At 43.0% G+C, this 15,670-nt stretch overlaps 1 protein-coding gene across 1 annotated transcript in view; it reads right to left on the reverse strand.

Annotated features, from left to right (window-relative positions):
* LOC139723707 (serine/threonine-protein kinase MRCK alpha-like) overlaps nucleotides 1-15,670 on the reverse strand; it is a gene marked incomplete at its 5' end in the record, with an annotated part of 79,985 nt that overhangs the window by 16,647 nt on the left and 47,668 nt on the right. The window contains 7 exons of the mRNA XM_071634929.1: nucleotides 317-457; nucleotides 1,545-1,761; nucleotides 2,212-2,293; nucleotides 4,349-4,553; nucleotides 5,253-5,324; nucleotides 7,468-7,627; nucleotides 9,152-9,205. Of these exons, the coding sequence (XP_071491030.1) occupies nucleotides 317-457; nucleotides 1,545-1,761; nucleotides 2,212-2,293; nucleotides 4,349-4,553; nucleotides 5,253-5,324; nucleotides 7,468-7,627; nucleotides 9,152-9,205 (931 nt within the window). The remainder of the gene's footprint in view (nucleotides 1-316; nucleotides 458-1,544; nucleotides 1,762-2,211; nucleotides 2,294-4,348; nucleotides 4,554-5,252; nucleotides 5,325-7,467; nucleotides 7,628-9,151; nucleotides 9,206-15,670) is intronic.

The raw sequence follows: 15,670 nt of genomic DNA on the forward strand, positions 1-15,670 counted from the left end.
ATTTTGACTTTACAACTTTTAAAAACCCATTTCAAGGCCTTTTTTTTTTAATCTTCAAAATATTGGTTTGAGGTACACATCTTGCTATGGACAAAATTTCAATGACACACCACAACAAAGATCAAAAAAGGTAACCTCATAAAAGTACACAGTTATTTGCCCTTATACAACCCCTCACTATAATCACAACTTTGTGCAACTCATTCTTCTATCCAATGTTTAAGAAAGAAACACACATTGTTCTGACACGAATGCAAGACTAAGTATCTCATTCTTACTCTCTCCTGCCTCACCTCACATCACCACCAAGACCTACCCGATATGACAATGACTAGCTGCTCGTCCTTGAGTACCCGTACTTGGTGGATCTGCTTGCGGTCTACCCTCACTATGTACCCCGTGGAGATTTCCACCGTGTACAGGCCATCCTCCGTACCAATCACAAAGCGGTTGGCATCTGTTTGCAACGAGCAAAAAGAGGAGAATAAAAGAACATGACATTCACTACAAGATGGGAACCCGATAGAAGAAAAAAAAATAGGCACAGGTTACCGTCACTTCGATACCTTGTGGGGCTTCATCATGAAAGACTGAACTTCAATCATGTTTTCAAACAAGCATTTAGTCTCTGCTGACATGTGGATCCAATATTTGTAGCATGCATCTGGTCTATGCTTTTTAGTCTGGCCAATCATAAACGGCCGTGTATATGAAGAAAACACAAAAACACACTCCTCTGATTAAAAGCTTCTTGCAATTTGCAGAGTGACAATATACTGTTTACACGATATATTTAGGGAGTCTAAATTTTCACGAAACGGGAATTCCCGACCATTTGGCGAGTGGTTAAATTCGGGACTGTACGCATGCACATCATATTCATATCGGGATCAGAGCTAATATTTTTGTATGTTTTTATATTTGCAAATAGCATCCGCCCGAAATTCACGAAAATAAAAACATCGCGAAATACTAGGCATATACAGTACATTTGGCATCATATACTGTACGAGCTGAAATTTCCGTGAATCGCCTTCGAACCGCGAAAATATCAAAAGTTCAGTTAGACCCTCGTAACCGCAAAATTAACAACACGCGAAAATGTCCTCCAAGTAGCAATTCGCAAAAATATCTGTACGCGAAAATTTCAGCTCGTACAGTAGGTCCTATGGAGGTTACATGATGCCTGCAAGACATTCTTACCTTCTCAAACTGAAACAGTCAGTGATATTTTCACTGATTACATAATCAAAAGCAAATACTCAGTTGAAGTAATTTTCCTACTTGTGCCACTTGATTTATTCCAAGAAAATACTGTGAAATGCACGCGAAAGTTCTTGTCTACACTATATGCATTGAATGTAAGAGGCAATTTGTGAAAATTTCATGCCGCAAAAATATTTTGTTTCACAGAATTAGCTTCAAACAGAAAATCTTAATTCTTATCACTGCGTTGCCTCATAAGTGCCAAAACTGGTGACATATTGAACAGTCACATCAAACAGTGGGTACCCAATCATTATGGGAAAAAAAAAACAACTCACCAACAAGGTCAGCACAGTGTGTGACCTTGACCAGGGGCATACTGCTGTCAAAGACCTCCTGCGCCCTGAAGACTGACCGGTCCGGCAAGCGGTTGGACTTGAGGCGGCCGTGGAGGCTGGCGAGGGCGTCCACCCACTTGCGCTTCTCCTGCTCAGTCCCGGCCAGCAGCAGCAGCTGGGCCGTCAGCCCCGGCGGGTTCAGCTGGGACACCGAGACCTGGCGGGTCACGGATGATGAGAGGGGGGCAGGGGGGTGAGGAGGCAAAAGGTCAAGCGGTGAGCGGTCATTCGTGATGGGTCAAAGACAAGTTTGGACAGTATTCCTATATGTAATGACAACTCATATTGCTCTTCACTAAGTGTCTGCATATCAGCAAACACCTTTCTAGCATAGTTGTGCCACATCCGATATCAGTGGGTTGAAGACTACACAAACATAATTGACAACATCTCTGAAATTGAAAGTAAAGAAAGAAAGGAAGCTTGCCCCACAGTACCACTGAATCATATTTGGACTGATAACAGAATCAAGCCATATTGGCATATTTCTGAGGTAAAGTGAATTTGAATGAAAGGAAAAAAATTGGGGACATCCACGTTCAAGGGTATGATTACTGCATGATGATTGCTGAGATGTACAGACTAGGACAGGGCAAGGAGGTCTCACCTTGAATATACACGGCACATCTTTCTGGGGTGCGTGGATGACATCAGATGCTAGAACTGAACTGACCGAGAACTCTTCGTCCCTGAGTGAGCACAAGCATGGGCAAAACAATGTGAATGTGAGAAAAGACGAGATGTTCCGCGGTCAACTAACAATAAATCGCTTTGCTGGTAGAGGGTCTAGTTTACGCTCAATGATGATGGAGTCCCAAGTTAATACAATCCCAAGATCTCTGAATACACAATGTTGGTTGGAGGCAGTCTCATGATGATCCAATATTAATTATGTGCTGAGTCTGTGTCATATCACACATCTTTTTTTTTTTTCTTGCATTGTATACATCAATGAAAAGGATATATGCTTATCAAATGCAAACCTAATCCACTGCAGGATAACTTTGGATATGCATAGTATAACATGACAAACAGAATGATAGGAGATTATTACAATTAGACAGAAAAAATAGAAAGGAAGTGATGTTGTCTCTACAAAAATCTTCATTTTTTGTTTCCTAACTGAAAATAATACAAATTATCTTTTCTTTTTCTTTTGCATGAAGTTGTTTCATTATTATCAGAATATACAAGTAGCATACAACTTGTAAGTGAGAAAAAGAGGTGTGCAACTGTCAAATTGGTGGCCAGCAATATGATTTTTGTGATATTTTTGTGCGCAAAGCAGTAAGAGAGTTATGAGGCAAAGATATCACCGCCAGGAATGCCAACCTTAACAGCACTGCAGTATTCTGAGAGCTGAAACTGCATAGTTTTGATGGAAAAATAGTTTTGTTAACTCTCCTGTAACAGACATATTTGGTACAGGCGACTCTTGTAATTTATGACAAAGTCCTCGGGATCTGCAGTTCTCTTTCGTCATGTATTTAATGATTTTGGGATCTAAATTTTTCCTTACTTTAACATTATTTTGTTGTAAAAGCATGTTTGTTGAAGAGGGAGCACCCTGTAATGCAATTTGGGAAAACAGTATTTTCAATGAAACCTGACATGTTCTTGGGGGAAAAAAAGGGAAAAAAGTACAAAATACTGTTTAAAACAAGGAAAAGTAGAAATTACGCGGTGCGTAATACATGTCCCCGCCGGAAGTAGCATTTTGTAGCAAAATGTACAATATAGGTCAAAAATCAAGGTCAAAGGTCAAAGAAGTCAAAGGTCAAAATTCTGTGTAGAAGTTTTGAAGCGCTCACCTAGTGCCATCACATAAAGCAAACGGAATCAAAATCGGGTAAGAAATGGCAAAGGAGTAGCATTTTGTAGCAAAATGTACAAAAAATGTAGGTCAAAAATTAAGGTCAAAGGTCAAAGAAGGCAAAGGTCAAAATTCTGTGTAGAAGTTTTGAAGCCCTCACCTAGTGCCATCACATAAAGCAAACAGAATCGAAATCGGGTAAGAAATGGCGAAGGAGTAGCATTTTGTAGCAAAATGTACAATACAGGTCAAAAATCAAGGTCAAAGGTCAAAGAAGTCAAAGGTCAAAATTCTGTGTATAAGTTTTGAAGCCCTCACCTAGTGCCATCACATAAAGCAAACGGAATCGAAATCGGGTAAGAAATGGCGAAGGAGTAGCATTTTGTAGCAAAATGTACAATACAGGTCAAAAATCAAGGTCAAAGGTCAAAGAAGTCAAAGGTCAAAATTCTGTGTAAAAGTTTTGAAGCCCTCACCTAGTGCCATCACATAAAGCAAACGGAATCGAAATCGGGTTAGAAATGGCGAAGGAGTAGCATTTTGTAGCAAAATGTACAATATAGGTCAAAGGTCAAGGTCAAAGGTCACGACTGAAATTCTGTGTAGAAGTTTCAAAGCTCCCATGTAGTGCTATCATATAAAGCAAACAGAATCAAAATTGGCTCATAAATGACAGAGAAGTAGCAATTTGAAGATTTTGATCACACACGGACGCACACACGGACGGACACACGGACGGACACACGGACGGACGGACGGACACACGGACACACACACGTACGGAGCCCGTTTCATAGTCCCCTGCTCGAACTCGTTCAGCGGGGACAAAAAGTGACAGTTGGCATCCCTGCATAGCTGGTGCAATAAACAGTCTGATTCTATTTCACTGCAGTAGACATAGCAATGTCAATGTAGTTGCACTACACCCTACCTCATGTCTAAGATATGTGAAACGTCGTTGGTTGGTTGACCATTCCTCCCTTCGAAGACGTCGAAGAGGAAGAGCTTAAAGTCGCACACCACCACAAACTGCTTCATCCAGCCCTTCCTCACGCCGCCGGGCTTGGGTATCCTCAGGAAGCCCTCGTACGCTGTGCCGATGCCTCGGTCCGGGTCTATCCCCTGTGGTTTCGCCACTGGGCAACATAAACGTACAGAACAAGGGAATGTTTGCTAATATCATCACTATCCACACTTCAAAATGCCTGAAGAATGTAAAAATGACAGTTGAAATCAACTGCAATCATCAAAAGCAAAAAAGATTGTATTCATAACTAGAAAAGCACTCAGAGAGCACAGACCTCTGCCAAGCAGCTCATTTCCACCCTCTCCACCCATACACGCATGCTGAAAATCGCCCATTTTCCTAAAGTAGAAGCCTTTTGTTTACATCATCAGCTTCCAGCTAGGAGGCGCCTCGTTCGAGCAGAGCACGCGCTTTACTGCGCGTATGCAAACCTTAAATATGCGCAACTTGAACTCCCAAGTTCATTGACCCTTTCTGCCAAAAGGATAAAAATCCTTTGTTGTCACATTGATTTACCAAAACATATCACATGATTTGCTAAATGACACACCGTATGGAAAGACAGCAGAAGGAAAACTGCTACCACAGATATGCAAGGGAAAACTATAACCTGAAGTAACAGAATTAATTTCTTTTCATCTCATTTCAAAGCATATTAATTACAATTGAATGTAATAAACCCCTTAAGAATTGACTTTGGTGTGTTTCTCATGCACAGACAGACGGACGGACAACCCGAAAACATAATGCCTCCAGTGACACTTTGTGGTGGAGGCATAAAAAAGGTAGGAAAGATGAATTCACTCACTTTGCTGGGCGGGCACTGGACATACGCTGGGTGCCTTATCAGCACAGGCCACATGACACGCATAGTGACATACTGCAAAGTAACAGCATCAGAGAAAAAAAAGGAAATTTAATCAACGACAAATACATTTTCACTGAAAGAAGTACAAATACTCATGCCGATTTATGATGTGTGGCACTTCACTTCTATTTCCTCATTTGCTGACAAGTAGTAGTAGCAGTAGTAGTAGTACAGTACTCTCCGCGTAATCGGGTATCGCTTTAAACGGGTGCTCCGTTTAATTGGGTAGTATTGTCAGAGTCAGTTCCATTGCACATTAAAATTACCTGATAATCGGGTTACCTCTCCGCATAAACGGGTAAAAAATTTTCTTCTAATCTAATTTTTACCCACATTTCATCGCAGATATAACACTTTAAGAAATCATGCATGTCAAATTTTTCATGGCTAATCACATTTTCTGCTTGATTTGCAAAGAAGACCGATCATTTTGGGAGTGATTAAACATGCAAACACTTGTACACATACCGACTTGCCACACGAAAATGAACATTACAAATGTAGCTGGCACTAACAACTGCATAGACAGACAAGAGTTGAACACACTTGCGCTCCTGCCTTGCTCCGCAACAACATTCACAATATGAGAAGTTTGCAACGAAAATCAGGCCATGCACCATCTGGCCAGCTCCATATAATTTTGCCTTTCCCCAGTCACTTCTCGAAAAGTAACCCGAAGTTCTACGTGACTTGTGCAGGCAAAGAGACGTGTTCATTTCGGAAAACGTCTGCATGTTAGCGAGGAGTCTATAATCAAACGACAAAGTGTTCTGAAGACATATTTGTCCCTAAAAAAAGAGTGTAAATTATATTGCTTGTGACTGAGCAAGTGAAAGGTATTTATAATGTGCCGTGCAAGCACGGGTGTTAAGCATACAGTGTAGGTGTTTGGTGCAGTATACAATGCATGTAAATACACATTGTGTGTGTTAATTGTGAATGAGACGTGTTCTTCTGTTAATCGGGTACTCCGCTTAATCGGGTAAGAAACGCTCTGCCCAAGCCTACCCGATTATGCGGAGAGTACTGTAGTAGTAGTAGTAGTAGTAGTAGTAGTAGGAAAGGTATACATTTATTCACACAGTCTTGGGAGATCAGACATCACTTTACTTTACTTGGGCATCAGCTATGCCATGCCCTCTCAATATTGTAAAAGCAGACATTTTCGTGCCGTGTAATGTTTCACACTCGGCTGGGTAAGATGAATTTGCAGTGTTTTCAATTTTACCCAGAGTCATAACAAATGAGGAAGCACTTGAAATAGCTCACTGCTACCATGGTGCTCTAAGAGCTTTGGCAGCACATACTGCAATAAAAGGTAACTCGTCCACACTATAAAATTCGGGTGCTTTTATTTTTACACTACAGTTCGACCTCTCCTATACGGCCTCCCTTTTAATCGGGATCTCTCTATTATCCAGATGTGATCTCGGCATGATTTTTTTCTTTCAATGTAATAATTACGGGGGAAAGGGGGATTTCAACTCAAACAAAATTCCTACACAAACTCACATGAATTACACATCTATTCTCAACATATATTCGCATCTAATTTTCATCTAGATAACATGCATTTAAACATTCACTAATTGAGTCTCCCATATCCGGTCAAATCCCTTATCCTGATTAGTGCCGGTCCCGACATGTCTGGATAAGAGAGGTCGGACTGTAGTTGCATGATGCGCAAAACAAACGAAAATTTCCATGTTCACAGTAACTGTTACTGTAAGTCAAAGACGCCTCCTTCTTAGAAAAAAAAAAAAAATGCTGTAGCTACTCTGGAACAGTGGGTCATGAGTCAGAGTTTAGGAAACATGAACATTAAACACACCTGTCTACAGCAAATTTAACGCCATCTCACAACAAATTTCTCTTCTATTCATCATCCATCCAAATTCATCATCCATTCATTGTCCATTTCAATGAGCTACAATTTCAAGATGTGAATAACTTCTCTTCACTGAGTTTGGTTCTGTCAGAATATCGAAAACACATGTAGGCAACTTTGGGCTTTACGAGTGATGACTTTGGGTTTTATGAGCGATGACTTTGGGCTCTATGAACTACAAAAACGAGGCATCACAGATCACAGCCAAGTCTTGACTGGTCACTAGTCACATGGGAGGAAATTTATGAAAATTCATGCCCCCCTTACCTTCACACATCATGCCTTGCCTGTCCTGGCCAATCATAAGAGATGTGCAGTACGAACACTTGACTGGCGTCTTGAACTTGGTGATGAGAAACTTGTGGGTCTTGAGGTGCTTGGGAGTGGGCGGGGGCGTCTCGCTTGATGAGCCTGACGATTCTATACTCTGGATATATCACAGAGAAAAAATATCCACAGGAGACGTGTAAATGAGAACTGGGGCTAATAGAATCCACTGACAATATTTAATTCATATTCACACATGTATCCAAAATTCCAGTGTCGCGGGATACAAACCATGGAAGCAGCGTTCCAGTATTCCGAGAGCTGAAAAGGTGCGTTGTTTTCTTTTGCTTTCTTTCTTTCTTTCTTTCTTTTGCAGAAATATACTATTGCCACCTTACCTGTACCTGGCATGTGTAGTAAAACGATTTGGGGAAAAACAGGATTATCCCTGAATCTTGCAGTATTTTTTGGCAAGAAGCAACGTATAACACTGCAAAAAGGGTAACACTTGGCATCTTTGAGTGCCACCATGACAACGCTCAGATTATGACGATGACAAGGCCACTGCAGGAGGGGGGCCAGATGAGGTTGAACATTTCCTCAATCTCTCATTTTCTACTTTTGGTATGAAAGTACTACTCCATGTACCTTACTAAGAAAACAAAAACCACAAATTCTCCTTCAGCTGAATTCTCCATAAAGGGAAAACTCTCATGACTGGCTGGCATCAATCTTGGATTTGACTGACAATCTATAGCCCGTATGTTGAGGTCAAATTTTATCATGAAATCATGCCCAGCTTCCTCACGATTTTGCTTAAAGGGACGCAGTCCTCACGAAATTAAAAAAAATATGTTGTTGTTTGTACCTCCAATGAGCTACTTTCATCAAAAGCAAACTTTCAAATCACCAAATAAGCTCATACATTTCGGTTAAAAAAGTATGACTCTGCAAATAAGAAGTCTTGGCGGAGAGTCATACGTCATCGATGCACAACTCTTTCCAGCGGTGTTCTGCTCGTCATCCCTAGTTATTTATAAATACATGTTTACTATTTATTTTTATATTAATTGTATATATAAATAAGCTTGAAATATTTTGTTTGAAATAATAAAACCACATATTGTCACATTTTATGAAAAAATCAGATATGATCATTTTGAACACTTAAATTGGTTTTCTGAGGCACGGCTGTCAACTTGAGAGTAGGGCATCAATGACGTTGCACCTTTTGGCAGGCTCTTACACGATCGCTTGCAGGAATTATTTTTTAAAAATCGCGTACGGAGACAATTGTTGATGTCCACGCGTATAAATTGGTGAAAGGTTATATTTTTCACTCTTCTTAGTTATCAGTACAGTGAAAATCTCAGGACTGCTTCCCTTTAACCTTTTGTTTTGCTTTCAGAGCCAATTTGCACAGGAAAGCCCTTAGCGTTGCGCACACTAAAATCCGTATCATTGAAAGGGTTGAGGCATAGATTTTTGGACAAAAATGTCATACACACACCCCGTGGAGACACTACACCACAGATTGACTTCCAAACAAACAGATTATGAAGGAAGGAAAAAACATGCATGTGTCATAAGTCACATGACTTTGTGATAGAATAACCAGAAATATCACTAGAGCCATGGTCTTGCCAAAATCAGGTACAAATGATTACAACCCGCGAGTACGTACCGGTTCGTCTGGCGGCTTTGGTTCATCTCCGCCTGGCTCATCGTCTAGCTCAGACTGCAAACGACAAAAACAACAACAGGGAATAAAAAAGAATCCAAAGACAAAATGAAATGAAAGAAAATGTCTACAACGAACATGTGACATGAATGAATGAGACTATATGTGAAGAAGGAATGTATGGGACTCGATACCAAGGAAATATTCTTGACAGAAATGCTAACCCAACCAAACAAGATTTGGATGAAACACATACAAACTTGTACACGACTAATGGACATTTTTTTTTTTTTTCCGTTGGCTACATGTGATGAAGTGCCCATGGACATGAACGAAGCACAAACGCATTACCAACATAAGATGACTTACATGAGAAGCCCAGGAGTAGTTAGTGGCACACACATGATTCCCGTAGCCCCAAGGTACACAACCACAAACACTTTATTTTTCCCTCTTAACCCCAAAAAAAGACTGGGGGGGGCATCACGTCCCCCCCCCCCTGGAAATTTTGCGATAACTTCCAGAATTTATAAGATCTCACCTCTGAGACTTCATGACTTTTTTGAGTCTTACACATCTTTTGATACCTATTATACGTATACATATACCTGCAGCGGTTATGGTGTTACGTAACATTTTACGGTCACATGTCAGTAAAAAATGGCATATTTGTATATGTTTATGTGTTAAATGAATGAGGTTTTGCAAGATTCAAATGTGTTACTTTTGTTTTTCTTGCAGTCTGTTTTTCAGCTATTAGAATCTGATCTGAAGTTGAAATTAATTGTTCTCAATATAAAAAACAGAAAACAGAAAACATAACAAATAAAATACTGAGAAACCCAAGTTTGATATGTATAATGAGTATAATCATTTATTCAATTACCTAATTTTTGGTCCTAGACGATCATTTTTCTTAAAAATATATGTAAATCAACTTCCTTTCACTTATTTCACAATTAAGGGATCACTAGACAACCATATTAGCACACAATAAACAAAGAATAACAAATCCATAAAAATTAGCATATTTGCATAATTAATTAGCCTTAATTAGACAATGAAGGTAATTTTTGTAAAATTAACAATCGGACATTCCATGGCCGAGATCTGAGGGGGGCCATCATGCCCCCCTCCCCTAGTCCTCAAAATCTTCAAATAAGCCCAGTTTTTTTATGGTTAAAGGACAAGACTACCCAAATATATGTGTCGATTTAGTGAATGCAGCAATATTAGTAAAAACGCATCAGTGAAAATTTGAGGGAAATTGGACGTTCCATTCAAAAGTTATGAATTATGACGTTTCAGTGCCGCCATCGCTGGATCACTGCAGGACGATATAATGACAATATACACAGAAATCCAACATATTTTCATACTTCCACCAAAAATGAAAGAGCACTGGACTTTACCTCTTGAAAGCAAGGAGAACAATATCACCCTAAACATCTGTCCATTAACAAGTCGAGGGAATGTGTACTTTTCATAAAAAGACAAAATTTTGTGGAATTCTTTTAATATTTTCTTTATGTCATTGTGCATAAGTGACAGCACAAACTGTAGTGGTATTCTCATTCAGCGATGGCTGCATAGAAACTTCAAAAAACTATAACTTTTGAATAGATTGACTGATTTTCCTCAAACTTTCACTGATGCATTCTGCTATAAATATTGCTGCATTCACGCAATCCATATATACATTTGGGGGAACTTGTCCTCTAACGCTTGCAGACCTCCCGGACAACAGAGACACGACTGACCAGCAGCTGAAACATGGTCTCTAACTGAACATGGAACCAATATATTATGTATTGTATATGACACTTTCCACATGTACCCACAAGGCCATGTAATTTAATGATATGGGCTTGTATATATGCAAAGGGAAAAGATCCAAGTCCCACTCAGAACCATAGTCTAGTTTCCAGCCACGTTGGTGGTACTGCTTTTTGTCTGTGATGATTGGCAATACAGGGCATGATGTAGTTTACATAGTGCAGGCCAGAAAGCATTCTCTTTCACCGCCACCAAATTTAATGGATGTCAACGGCACTTTCATCCTGCCATTATAGACTGGCCCAAAATTACAATGCTTTACACATTCGCTCACTACATAGACGGTGATATAGTTCATGGCTGACTTACTTTCGTGAATTTTGGTAGGGGGAACCAGCAGAAGAGAAGAACAGCACACCAAAACATTGCCTCCCATAAACAAATGAGTAATGTGTATCGTCTCTAAGCTCAGAAATTGCCAATTTGCTTCCTGTGGTGAATTGATGGTACTCATTTCTCATTCTTTCTTTGTGGTTTTCCATTGTGAATTTAAAGGGATGATATAGTATTGGTTGAAATGAGCATTGAGCTATTTACTTTTCACAAGATTCTAAGAAACCACTTATAAACTGTCACACAGCATACAATTCTACGAGGAATTCAAAGTTTATTTGATGAAAATTGGTTTTGAAATGACCAAGATATCCAAAAACGAGGTAACACAAAGCCTTTGTTTTGGATATCTCAGCCAATTCAAAATCAATGCTTATCAAATAGACTTTGAATCCTTCTTGGAATGACATGCTCTTTCATATTTCATAAGAGGTTTCTTATCTCACAAAAAAAAAAAAAAAAAATGTTGGAAATCCAGAAGTCCCATCTTAACCAACACTATATTATCCCTTTAAACACTTGCAAAGTTGTTGTTCAACTCATAATTCACAAAATATTAGTCTCATGAAGAATAAGACATAGGAAATATATGAATACTATGTCCAGTTAGGTCTGCATCCCCTTCACACAGCAAACTTCCACCTTCTCTTTTCTTTTTTCTTTTTTTTTTGGGGGGGGGGGGGTGAGTGAAATGTGAACAAAATAAGAGTCTTGGTTTAATTTTCTGAGGGGTTTCTTTTCTTCTTTTGAAAGGGTTAGGGTTCAATAAAGCATTCGGTGATTACTGGATAACTGCAAGTCCATCACCCATTGTTATGTACTAATCTTGGATTATGCGACAAAAAACAAATAACACTTAATATACATTGAGAGTCCAACTAAGTTGAGTTGAGAGCCCTACTTTACTTGTTGTCCACAGCCTACCTAGAGATAATTCTGGTGTTTTGTTGTTGTCGTTTTTTTCCTCATAAAGAAACAAACATTTCGAGACAATGTTCAATTGTCAATTGTCAATTGTCAATCAATTGTATGAAACCAGAGCCAACACAATGACTAAAATTTCACCTATCACATGACTACAAGATCTCTCTACTGGTGCATGGAAGATTTGACACACATGAATGCTACCAATGCGAGGGAAACGACGGCCGATTCTCTACAACTTTTCAGAGAAAACACACAATGGAAATAATCTGGGCAGCCCTAAGTGAGATGAGCCAGCTAGCATGGAAACAATGTCACACAACACCATGGTATCACATCATCTGCCATTTCAGCAATTTGGCTGAACCACTGATGTGGCAGACGACAAAAAAATAGTTGAATCTGGAGCTCTCCCACTAGGTTCATAAATCATGAGGATCAGGCGTGATCCTCTTATCTACGAGGTACATCGACCACCTATCTGTTATAGTATGCTATTATCCCTATAATTGCCCTAACATCGAACAAAAAACTTTTACACAGTAAGCCTACCTTACACCGCCCGTGTCCCCCAGGCCGTACGCACGTCCGCACGCACGCACGTAACCAGTCACCCGCCATGACTCTTCCTCCAGTTCCACATAACCAGGTGACCCGCAATCAGGACACACAGTCAAGTCGCACCGCGAGGCGAGGGGAAGGAGGGGGGGACACAGATAGGTGGTCGATGTACCTCGTAGATAAGAGGATCACGCCTGATCCTCATGATCTACATCAGTACATCCGACCACCTATCTGTTATAGTATGCTAGACCGACACGGACTAACAAGGGAGGCTTGGCTGTAAGGCGGTGTAATCAACGGGACTTCGCCGCTGACAAAAGGGCTGCCCTAGAGAAGGAGGGCACAGCAGCGGGAACGTCCCGCAGATAAAAAGAAATGAACGAATTGGGAGAACGCCAATAGGCTGCTTTTTGGATCTCCTCGACCGACACTCCTGCGAATAGGGCCCAGGAAGCGCTGATCCCGCGAGTGTCATGAGCGCGGGGCGCTACACCCGGGGAGAGAGCCTCTGGGCCAGCCGCTTTGATAGCGGCCACAATCCACTTCGATATGGTGTCTTTAGAGGCAGCAGAGAAGGGCTCCTTAGTAACTACAAAGAGTTGATCCCCGGAGCGTCCGTCCTTGGTACGGGCCCAGTAATATTTCAGGGCCCGCACCGGACACCAGACTTTGTCCTCTGCGATAGAGGAATGAGCGGCCAGAGGTTGGATGAAGATCTCAACCGGACTGGAGGCTGCTGTCTGATTTTTGGCCACATACGAAGGGTTAGGGATTAGCCGCACGCCAGCCCGTTCCCAGCGTATGTGGCCCTGCAGGGTAGACAAGGCGTGAAGCGCACTACGGCGCTGCCCAGAGGCGATAGCCAAGAGAAAAACCGTTTTGATGGTTAAATCCCTAAGGGAGGCTTCGGCTAAGGGCTCGAAGGGCGACCTGGCAAGCGCCTCTAGCACACGAGGAAGGCTCCAGGATGGGAGCAATCTCCTCGACGGGGGGCGTTCCAAGAAGAAGGCGCGGAGTAAGCCAGAGAGGGCGGGGGCAGTAGATATAGTGGACCCATCCTCGAAACCAGTATGCACTGCCGCGATGGCAGAGCGATACCCCCGAATGGTAGAGATGGTTAAACCTTTGTCAAAGAGGGAAACCAAAAAGTCCGCCACATCTCTTAAAGGGGCTGAACGGGGATCCACCCCGTGAGATTGGCACCAGGAATAGTATCCAGCCAAACAGGAATTGTAAGCCTCCCGGGTGGATTCTCTCCGGCTGCGGGCAACGAGTGAAGCAGCTCGTTTTGACAAGCCCGCCTGAGTACCGGATTCCCTGATAAGGGCCAGGCAATCAGGTGGAGTGAGCTCGGTCGGGGATGCAGAGCTCCCGACACCGGCTGCGCTATTAGATCTGGGCGAGCGGGAAGGAGCCTCGGGCTCCCCACCAGCAGGTTCGTGAGCTCTAGAAACCAAGACCTCCTTGGCCACCAGGGGGCTATAAGGAGGATGGTCGCCTGGTCCCGTCTGATCTTCCGCAGGACGCGGGGAATGAGGGGAAAGGGTGGGAACGCATAGCCTCTGAATCCCTTCCACTGGAAGGAGAAGGCGTCCAGCCGCCAGGCTGCGGGGTCCTGCACTCTCGTGCAGTACCTGGGTAGCTGAGCATTCAGCTCCGAGGCGAAGAGATCCACCTCCAGCGGTGGCATCTGGTTCACTAGTCGGCTCATGATTCGCGGGTTGAGTCTCCACTCGGAGGGGAGGACCCGGCCTCGGGACAGGAAGTCCGCAATGAGGTTGTCCCTGCCCGGTATATACGAGGCAATGGGAAAGATCCCCCTGCGCCTGCACCATCTCCACAGTGTGGCAGCGAGGGCGTTTAAGCGCGGGGAATGCGTGCCGCCCTGTTTGTTGATGTATGCCGCCACTGTGACATTGTCCGTGCGGATCAACACAGTCTGGTTTTGGAGTAGGGGCAAGAAGTGGTGGAGGGTCAGGATAACCGCTTGGAACTCCAGCACATTGATGTGGGGGAGGGTAGCCGAAAGGCACCAGTCCCCATAGGCATGGAGCCCCTGACAGTGACTGCCCCAACCCTTGTGGGATGCATCGGTAGTCACTGTGAGCGAGGGTTGAGGGGGCTGCAGAGGGTTGCCTCTGCTCAGAAACTCCGGGCAACACCACCGCCTGAACAACAGGCGGGTGGCCGGGGGCAGGGGAACCATTTTCGTCAAGGGGTCCCGTGATGGATGGAAATGACTGAGCAGATGGATCTGCAGGGGACGCATGTGCAGCCGACAGTCCGGCAGCACATCGACCAGGCTCGCCAGATATCCCAGGAACTGAAGGCGTCTGATACGGCGGGCGGCGGATATGATCGTAGTCACCCGAGCTGGGCTGGGGCGCGCCAGTTGACGGGGGATGTCGATCACCGCACCCAGGAAGGTTGGACGTTGTGTGGGCACGAGCTCCGACTTCTCCCAATTTATAAGAAACCCGAGCGACTGTACTGTTCTCAGCAGGAACGACAACTGGTGAGAGAGCAGGGTCTGGGAGCTGGCTGCTAACAGCCAATCGTCGAGGTAGCAAAATATCCTCAGGCCTTGTTGCCTGAGAAAGGCTGCTACACACGCGACGAGCCTGGTGAACAGGCGTGGTGCGGGTTTCAGGCCGAAAGGCAGGGCGCGGAAGCGGAACACGTTCCCCTCGAAGGAGAAACCCAGCAGGTCCCTGGATGCTGGTGCTATCGGGACGTGGAGGTAAGCATCCTTGAGATCTATGGACACTGTCCAGTCTCCTGGTTTGAGACAAGGAAGTATGGACGCCAATGTCTCCATTCGAAAATGCTCTGTACAGATGTGCCTGTTTATTCTCTTGAGGTTGA

Source organism: Diadema antillarum, unplaced genomic scaffold, assembly GCF_040938485.1.
Source record: "Diadema antillarum isolate AM-2024a unplaced genomic scaffold, OU_Dant_1.0 scf00000197, whole genome shotgun sequence".
Classification (NCBI taxonomy): domain Eukaryota; kingdom Metazoa; phylum Echinodermata; class Echinoidea; order Diadematoida; family Diadematidae; genus Diadema; species Diadema antillarum.